Source organism: Lupinus angustifolius, chromosome LG20 (genome assembly GCF_001865875.1).
Source record: "Lupinus angustifolius cultivar Tanjil chromosome LG20, LupAngTanjil_v1.0, whole genome shotgun sequence".
NCBI lineage: Eukaryota > Viridiplantae > Streptophyta > Magnoliopsida > Fabales > Fabaceae > Lupinus > Lupinus angustifolius.
In genome coordinates, this window is record NC_032028.1 from 7,222,929 (window position 1) to 7,232,975 (window position 10,047).

General features: G+C 31.2%; 1 protein-coding gene across 1 annotated transcript; it reads left to right on the forward strand.

Annotated features, from left to right (window-relative positions):
* LOC109335682 (E3 ubiquitin protein ligase DRIP2-like) lies at positions 897-5,285 on the forward strand. The gene is made up of 7 exons (XM_019571838.1): positions 897-1,397; positions 2,156-2,255; positions 2,716-3,142; positions 3,360-3,835; positions 3,924-3,974; positions 4,750-4,822; positions 4,902-5,285. The coding sequence occupies exons 1-7, from the start codon at positions 1,277-1,279 to the stop codon at positions 5,064-5,066; spliced, it is 1,413 nt and encodes a 470-aa protein (XP_019427383.1). The 5' UTR covers positions 897-1,276; the 3' UTR covers positions 5,067-5,285.

The following is a 10,047-nucleotide window of genomic DNA, read 5'->3' on the forward strand; positions in this document are numbered from 1 at the left end:
TATGCCCTGCCCGTTTTAAAATGGGTTAACGGATATGCGGATGACTCGCAGACATTATTGAATAATAAAAAATATAAAAAAGTCATATTATAAAATAAAGAAATTAAATAAAGTAGTCGGAGAGAAAAAATAAACAAAAACTTTGATATTTTATATGAAGTTGAAAAAATCTCATTATATTATAATTTTTAGGCATTAAAAAGCAATTGCAACATAATTTATTTGAATTTTTTTATTTTTTCCTTAAATTGTGTTCATGGGTCACCTGCATTATCTAGTAGAAATATCTACGAACTTAACAAATAAATAGATAGAATAAAACAAACAAATGAACAAAATTTTTATGTTATATAAGTGTGGCCAATAGCATTTCCCATTTTGCCAACTTATATGTGCAAGTAGCCCCTACAACTATTTTCTCTCTAAAGAACATTGAAAATAACTGGAAAAGAAATTGTGAGGCAATCCATTTTTTTTTAAAAAGGAGTTGTGGGAGTGGGATATAAGATACAATTATACAAATAACATTATTATTTTTCCACATGAACCAAAATCAAATTGTCCCTAGTTTATTGCACTAAAAATATATTTAAACATTTATTATTTAATTAAAATTGATAGAACTAAAATTTATGTATTAAATTGTTGATAATAATATTTGTATTGCATCTGAAACACAGTGACAAACTGAAACTAAAATAAAATTGTCCTATATTATTTAGAGTTAGGTATATATAACAGAGAATTAAGAATAGGAAAAGAATTCCATAAAAAAATAGAAAAAACAATAGTTGTGTTGATAATTTGATACTGTGTTGTGCGGAGAAAGCCAGTGATTCCTTGAAACAAAGCACACATGCCGTTTCTTTTCTTCTCTCACATAGTCACATCAAACCATATATACTTCCATTCATTCATTCATTCTCATCCACTCTACGTTGTTTCTGAGTCTTATAGGTATAAATAACAACAAACTCGAACAACAAACACACGTTCGATACTCCAAGAATCCCACTTTTTTGGTTTTCTCCCTTCTTTCCAAGATCAAAATTTGACCAATCATAGGATCATTCATGCACAATTCTAAATACCCTTTTGTTTTTTCTTCTATTTAGTGATCCTCGTGGGTTGGCATTTTTTTTCTCTCTCTTTAAAGCACTTTGTTTAACATGCACCATGTGTGGTACGTGAGTTAATAGTAGTGGTACTTGTGTTTTGTTATTTGTTCTGTCAATGTGTGTTGGGTTTCATTGTCAGATATAAAAGGGTAAGAACAATGACAAATGAAATTGTGAAGGCACAGAGAAATAAGGCAAAGGTCTCAACACCATTGACATGTTTCTTATGTAATCAATTGTTCACAAATGCCACTACTATGGTTGAATGCTTGCATACTTGTAAGTGCTTCATGTTCTGTTTTATTCAATTATGTGGTCTTCTTAACTCTTAGATTTTTTTTTGCTGAGAACTCATTTTGGTTATTGTAGCTCATGGTATGTGTCTTGTTTTGCTTTTGTGTATTTGAATGGTAATAATGCCTTATCACTATTTATGTTTTGGTCTACTTATCTTCATACTTAATTCTTTATCATAACTTGAATTTGCCTCCATGTTTGCAATAAATTTCTGCTATTTAGTACTATTTACATATAATGTGCTAGCTAGAAAATTTGTTAGTATTATGCAATTGTGTTTCTAGCTACAGCATGCAATCCACAGGACGAATCCTCGAAGTCGTTTGAATTGAAATGCTGATTTCTTCTAATGTAGTTGATTCCAAGCAGCACATTTCATTTCATTCAGAAATTATTAATTAACTGATAAACATTACAGTTCTAGCAGATTGTAACATGATTAAGGTCTTTCAAATGTCAATTTATAGGAAATATTCATCACTGTGTTCTCTTTTGCTTCTGATTTCGTTTCTTGCATTTTTTGATAATGTGCTTTTGCTTAGTCAAATAAAAATCTGTGGCTAAGACTTGTGTAGGATTATGCTATAAATTTGGCCTAATTGTCCTTCATCTAACCACCCCCTAGCCTTTTGTTTTCTTATCCTTTTACGCAATGAATATCTTTCAATGTTTTTCTTTTCCATCTACCTTTCTGTTTCTCATTCTATGTATGTTAGCCTAAATCTTGAGTTCAATAACAGTTTGCAGAGAATGCATAGAGAAGAAGATAACAGATGAGAAAATAACACACTGTCCAGTATGCAATACAGACTGGGGTTATCTTCCACAGGATAAATTAAAGTAAGTGATAGTTATTTCTTCTAAAGAATAACTTGATTTCAATGTAGAAGAACTATGCAGAGATAGGCCAACAAATGTTTATGCAAATGAACAACTTATACAACAATATAATGTGTGGCAAAATGGTAATTTGTGTCTAACAAATATCTCAAAGAAAACATAGCTAATGATTCAATGTAAGGTGTTTTAACAGCATTTTGTCATATTTTAGTTAAATCAGAGGGTTAACATGTTTAGATTAAAAGTAGCTTTTGTTAGTAAATTGTTCATTTGATGACATTCTTTATTCTGAATTCTATTAAGTCATACTATGAATAGAATTTATGCATGCATAAATATTGTTGAGTCACAATGGACTCTGAATGATATAAGGGGGAAATATGGTGAAAATTGAACATTTTAGATTGTTAGTAAAATTGGGAGCAAATGAGATATTATATATTGTCATGGAATACTGCAGAGCAGATCACAGACTACAAGGTTTGAGGGACAGAATTTTCCCCTCTAAAGGAAAAAATGCCAATGCACCTGAAAATGTGCCTCCGGTTACCTTGCGAACAAAGACAAAGGAGGATTCTCTATTGTCACTGAAGGCCAGTGCAAGAAAAGCAAAAACTGCTGCAAAACAAGTTGTCACTCCAAGAAGATCAGATATTTCTTTTGCAGAACATGATAAAGTGATTCGGAATGATGGAAAACACCCCGGGATAGAAATTTTGGATGAAGTTTCTACAATTCTATCTGCAAGAAGAGCAAAAGTTGCTGCAAGAAAAAAAATTATTCAGAGAGAATCGACTCATCCTAGTCAACCTGACAAAGTAACAATAAATGAAAAGGAAGATTATGGTCATTCCCAGTCAAATGGAACTTCCAAAACAAGAGTTCAGGTAAAGGAAGAAAAGCTTTTTTAACCTCTATTCTTTTTATGCTTCTTCTCTCTTAATCCTTTATGTAAATATACTTTCTATTGTTTCACTGCATATGTCAAGAAAGAAGAAACTAATTTCATTCTTTGTCTTCACTTTTTGTTTGTAAGATCTTTACATATATGTTTTAGTGCATGCATGACTATTTTTATGTACCATTATTTTCTATTATTTGCAGAACCCTTCAAAACCAGAATCCAGGAAACAAATTGTGCCTAAGAAGACTTGTGAGAGTACTTCTGAGTTATGTAAAGAAAAGTTTGATATGTCTGAGCCATTAACTTCCTTGGTGGAAGCTGTAAGAAGAAATAAGTCAAGTAATATGTCTCCTATGAAAGAAGTTGCTGTGATTTCTGTTCCTATATACTCTAGTGACAATGATTCTCAGGGGCCTAAGGTTCAAGTTAAGAAACATAGTCACACTGGTGAAAAGAAAGAGTCAAGTTCTGCCAAACTTAAAAGGTTGCAGGGCACTCAAGAAAGAACAATCAAATTCTCCGGGGACTTGAATTTTCCAGTGCCAGCACCAGTGATTGGTTCAAGCAACAACAAATTTGGGAACCTTCCATCTCAACCTGTGAATGGTTCAAGCGGTAAAAACGAAAAAATATGTAGTGGTCCAGTCTGGCTCTCCTTGGTTGCTTCCGAAGACAAGTAGGATCGCATTTCGTGGTTTATTTAAAATTGGTCTCTTGAAATTTATCATTTGTTTTAAACGTTGAACTTGAATTCCTGGATACAGGGAAGTAGGTGCAAGATTGCCTCAAATATCTACCCGCTTCATTAGAGTCAAGTGAGTTTTATGTTCCCTTTTTGTGCTATAAGTTAATGATTTTTTCTCATTCCTTTAATTCTCTGTGCTTGAAATGAACATATCATGCTATAAGTAATTGTTTATCTGGTTCATGTTTCTTTAAATAGCTGTTTTTGCATATTCATCTTTGTATGCTTAAAGCCTTCTTCTGGCACTGCTAGTTCTAGATATGTGCTTGTGTGTGTGTTATATCATATTGTTATCATTTATATCACCCTTCTGCTTAAAAATCAATGAGGTTTCTATTATCAGTGTGTCTTTTAAGAGGTATGCAATTTAAATTAATAATGTATAGGTGTTCTGAATCCTAGTATAGATTCTGTGAAATCTCACATTCCCAACACAACAGATATATAGCTCTTGTTTGTATCAGTCATTAGTACACTTAAAACTAAGCAATGAAATTTCTAGAAATAGTATATAGGGAAACATGAACATAATTAGTATTCTACAGTTTAGGAACAATGTTTACTTCTGTAAGCGGTTAATTAAGTCACTAAGCAATGCCATTCATTTAATCTCTCTTTACTCATTTAATTGCTACAAGTAACTCACATCTGGATAGTATGCATTTAATTGATATTCTAGAGTTGATAAAAGATTGGAATGAAACAATAATTCATCATAATAACATTTGGATTTGTCTCTTGTTAAAAAACACAGATTACTCAACTGTAATGACTGTTGGATTTGTCTTTCTTGTCTTGCATATACCTGATATACTGACAACTTATTAATCTTCAAATTATCATAGGGATGGTAGTTTACCTGTCTCTTACATCGAAAAGTATATCGTCAAGAAGCTCGGTCTTCCTAGTGATGCTGAGGTAATTTGGTTTACTCTCTTGCCACAAGTGTTTCCATTTCTGAGAAGCTGATTATTTTTATGATTGGACTCTCTTATAGGTGGAGATCTTACTATGGGGTCAGCCAGTTTTATCTTCATGGAAACTACAAAACTTAGTAGAGTTATGGTTGCAAACAATGCCAAAGGATGAGAAGATTCATACATTTGTTGGAAGCTCAGCTAAGGATTTTGTTATGGTCCTTTCATATGGACTAAAAGCTTGAGTTGAGAGAGATCATAAATTACCCTGACATGTTTTTTTGAAAGAACTTTGAAAACTTTCTGTTTACTATAATCACCACATACCAAAGCACACATTGGTTGTTTAAATAGCATGTGTGGTATGTACCTGTGATTTTTAGTAGCTTTCAATATTTGGTCCAGAGACAGGAAAATAGTAACATAGGATCTCTTATTTTGTTTTATGAGGATTTCATATCTATCACCCCTTATTGTTTCTTTGGTGATTATGCAGGAAAAATACATAGCAAATCTATGCTAGCATTTTGATTATGATGCCAAACTGATTTAGCATCCACAAGTAGAAACTAACCATAATATTATTATTATTTATGATAAAAAACATGTTCTGTTTTGGCCTCAAATCAATATTTTTTAGTTATAAAAATAGTTTTATTGTTTTCTATGCTGGTAAGGTATGATCTTTTTTAAAGGGGGAGGGTGAGCGCATAAGTCGGAATTTGAACTCTCACACTTAATATTATGTCGCTATACCAATTGAAATGACTCTTAAATAAGATCTTTTATTAACCACGAAAACAGTGCCAATAAAAAAACCACAAAAACATTAAAATGTGGCCCTTCCACAAGGATATTTTGGCCTTCCTTTCTCTGAATTATTAGGCCATGCCAACTTCGGTAGATGTCCAAAGATAACTAAAGCTTTTCAGAGCAGTATGCAGAAAGATAATAGACAATTTAAAGCTTGTTGGTAAGTAGAAATAGTAGTTTAGGTAACTACATACATCTCAAAAGGTATTTAAAGTTTCTTATATGATTTTATTGGTTATTCATCTTTGTCAAATCTAAATTACCAATTTTTTTAACAACACATTTGAAGTACCAAAGAGGGGTAAAATTGAGACCATATAGCAATAATTCTCATTACAATTAACTATTGAATAGGAAATGTGAAAAGAAACCAAAATCTCATTAACTAAAATATGAAGAAAGTATTATATCTAACATGAATAATCGTTCCAAAAGTCTCCACACATTAATGATTTAAGATTAAATGAGTATACTTTAAATCAATGCTATAAATATAAATGTGAATATTAATATTTGACCATGTAATAATTTGTCCAACAGTTTATAACTTTATTTCAAATCTATACAATGCACATGACATTAGTCGGCCTGTCTAACAAATTGGGTGTAACTCATTTTAGAAAACATCGTCAGCATCATTGTTACTTATTTTTAATAATAAAATAACTTTCTCATTTTTTTTAGTTTAAGAATATACTTTTTCTTTGAAATATAATATTATTTTTATCTTTTTTTCTTTCAAAACCAGATATATTCTTACCTTTATTACTGAACAACCAAATTGATGGTTTAATTAAAAAGAATAGAAAATAATTTTTTTTTGTAAAATGATCTATAAACTTTTTTAAATGTAAATAACTTTTAAAGCAGGTTGCAGAAAGCTATATTGACTCACCTACCGTGTGTTTGAAAGGAGAAAAAATAAGGTAATGTTTGAGTTCAAGAAAAAAAATTAAAATAAATATAATATCTAAACTAAGATACACAATACAAGTGCTCCAAGATTATTGGTTAGCAAATCAAGAATATACAATATTCATTTAAAAATTGTGCATAAAATAACTTTAAAAAGTCAAAACTGCCACTTTTATTTATTTAGTGTGCTACCCATGTGAAGTAATTTGTCTGTAAAGTAAACATATATAAGTAGAATCACCCTTGGTTTGGTAAAGTGCTCAAAGGTTTTACCTGCTAAAATATATTGAGATAAATATAAAACTGAGATTGCAACTAACAGTGAATAAATTAGTTGACTTAAAAATTATGGTTACTTTCTTTGCAATATCAAGAGTTAAGAGCAGTAGAAATAATTTGCAGAAAATAACTGAAGAAATAAAGAGAGAAGAGAGTACACTGAAATTTTATACCGATTCATATTCTTGTCCACCGAAAGCTACGTCTAGTATTCTTGCAGCACAAGAGATTTTCCACTAAATATTATGAGTTGTAATTATAATATATCACCCTGAGACTTCTATGTATCTTACACACTCACTAATACTTATCACCTTGGAAAACACATTTACAAGTAACTTTATCCCTTTTCTTATCACACTCCGTGAAAGAAAGTATTTTCAATGAATGGAGAATTACAACAGTGACTTGAATTGCCTTTACAAGTATTAAATATAATATCACTTGCAATCTAATAACTCTTTTGTATACTAAGTAATACTGCTCTTTATAAGTTTGTAAACTTGAAACACTTTCACTTTAAGCAACTTCAGAAAAATCAACTTTGAAAATTTAAGAACTTGTTGCCAAAAGTGCAGAAAATAATTTCAGAATATGTGTAAGAGTTTTTGAAATTTGTATGAGAGTTGTATATATGTTGTGTGTTGTGATTGTGAGTTTTAATAACTTTATATAGGCTTTCCAATCAGCCAAAATGTCTCTTTGAAAGGATAGGAATTGATTGGAATGAAACCATGTCTTTTAGGTTGAAACTCATTCACTTTGAATTTGAAAATATGATGCAACATCTCTCAGTAATTGATTACAGCATTGAGTAATCGATTACTCAAATGTTTTGTCCACTGATCATTTATTTTCGAATTAGAGTAATTGACTACAACAAGTTGAGTAATCGGTTACTCAACTTTAATAACACTGATAATCTGTTACTCAAAGACAGTAATGAATTACTCTGATCAGTTTTAAGTTGGATAACTCTTTTCTGACACTCGTAACCTGTTACTTAGATGAAGTAACCCATTACACACTATTTTTGAAAATTGTTTTAAGTATTTTAAAGTGTTTCAATTTTTTTTTAAAAATAGTTTGAGCATTACTACTATTGTATAATTAAGAGTATATGATAGAAATACTTATTTTAGACTTAGACTAAAAGTCTTGAATATCTTGAAGCTTGAATCTTCATTGTCAAATATTCTTCATTTTCTTCTTTTTGGTGATATTAGTGTCTTCATCAAAACCATGTCAAGGTCAGGAGCTAAGATCTTCTTCACAATAAATACATTGTTACTTGTTCAATTTAAAATACAAACTTATTATAAAGACCTTTCAAAAAAATACAACACAGAAAACAAGTGTATTGATATAAGAAAATAATTTAATAAATTTTTGCACTAGATTTTGAAAACTTAATGATTTTTGATATAAGAAATTTTATTATTGGTTCTTTTTTTTAGAATTTTGAATAGTGATATTTCTTTATTAGGTTTTTTTTTGTTCAATGTACAATGATGTTTTTAATGAGAATCTTATAACGCATACTCTATGATGTATATCAATCCTAGAGTAATGTGTGAACAATTGTCTGTATTACCCAGAAATCACTGAGAATTTTACTTTAGAAAGAAAATAAAGCTACTTAAGAGTTAGATAAAACTACTTTCAAAATTTGCGATACTTTCATTCAGCATAGTAAAAAAGTTCAAACTTTGAGATGCTCACAATCTTCTAGCTCATAACAACAAATGATTTAGATTGGTAGTGAAAAGTATTAGGATATGTATCATTTCGATCAAATATAATCTGATTAGGTATTTCTCCCTCAATCTCTCTATTTTTTCTTCTTTAATTATATTAGATCTAAGAATCTATCTCTTATATTTTATATGAATATAAGGATGAAAATGGGATGGAGTTGGATGGATGAGTGAATGATGTTAAATTTGGTACTTTGAACTGTTGGTGATACTTTTTGTAATTCAGTTTAGTTAGTTAATCTAGTTGGTGTATACTTTCTGTTTATAGTAAGTAGTTAGTTGGTTGATGCTATAAATAGAAGTGTTTGTTTTGTAATTGATATAGCAATTGATGCAATACAAAAAGACTAGACTTACCTCTCATCTCTTTCTCTACATTATTTACCAATAGTTCTTTACTCTTCTTATTCTTCAAATCTGATTCTTCTTCTTTCTGCTCGTGCACAACCTTTTCTTCTTCTTTGAGTTTGCAAAGTATAGTAAACAACAGTGGTATCAAGAGCTTTGCCTTAAGTGAATTTTTTTTCGATTCCTGGATCAGTGGGAAAAGGGACACCTATCAGTTCATCCATGGCTACAAATAGTGGTTTTACAATGACATTACCCATTCTGGACAGCAAGAACTATGAAAGATGGTGCATACAGATGAAGGTCTTGTTTGGCTATCAAGAAGTGCTTGATATAATTCAAGAAGGCTATCAATCAGTGGGTGAGGATGCAACTGAGGCTCAGAGACTTGTTCACAGAGATTGCAAAAAGAGAGATTGTAAAGCTCTGTTCATGATTCATCAGTGTGTGGATAAATCGAACTTTGAGAAGATTTCCAATGCAAAAACAGCAAAAGAAGCTTGGGACAACCTTGAAAAGTGCTATGCTGGTGCAGAGAAGGTAAAGAAGGTAAAGCTCCAAACCTTGAGGAGAGAATGCGAATTACTGCAAATGAGAGATGGTGACACAATTGGAGAGTACTTCACCAAAATCAGATCACTCACAAATCTGATGAAGGGATGTGGTGAAGCAATGAGGGATCAATTGGTAGTTGAAAAGGTGTTGAGGACCTTAAATCTCAAGTTTGATCATGTGGTTGTTGCCATAGAGGAGTCTAAGGATCTTGAGGTGTTCAAGATTGAAGAATTGCAAAGCACTATAGAGGCACATGAACAAAGGATCAAAGAAAGAAGCTCAGAGAGAAACTCTGAACAAGCTCTCCAAGCTCAAACAAGCAGAAGGCCATTCAATCAAGGAAATCTCACAAAGAGATTTAAGAACAAATGGAGATCTGAAAAAGGAAGGAGCTATGAAGGAACTAGGCAGGACTCAAACTCAAACTCATTCTCTGGAAACAAAGGTAGTGGACAAGACCAGATGTCAAAGAGAAACAAGAAGAAGTTTGATAAGAAGAAAATTCAATGCTTTAATTGCAAGAATTTTGGTCACTTTGCATCTGAGTGCAGGTTCAAGG

What these genes read in the sequence shown, in the direction of transcription:
- LOC109335682 (XM_019571838.1), top strand. Translation starts at nt 1,277, where the DNA reads ATGACAAATGAAATTGTGAAGGCACAGAGAAATAAGGCAAAGGTCTCA. An exon ending in TTGGTTGCTTCCGAAGACAA is followed by an intron (nt 3,836 to 3,923) that starts GTAGGATCGCAT and finishes TCCTGGATACAG; the next exon opens with GGAAGTAGGTGCAAGATTGC. An exon ending in ACCCGCTTCATTAGAGTCAA is followed by an intron (nt 3,975 to 4,749) that starts GTGAGTTTTATG and finishes AAATTATCATAG; the next exon opens with GGATGGTAGTTTACCTGTCT.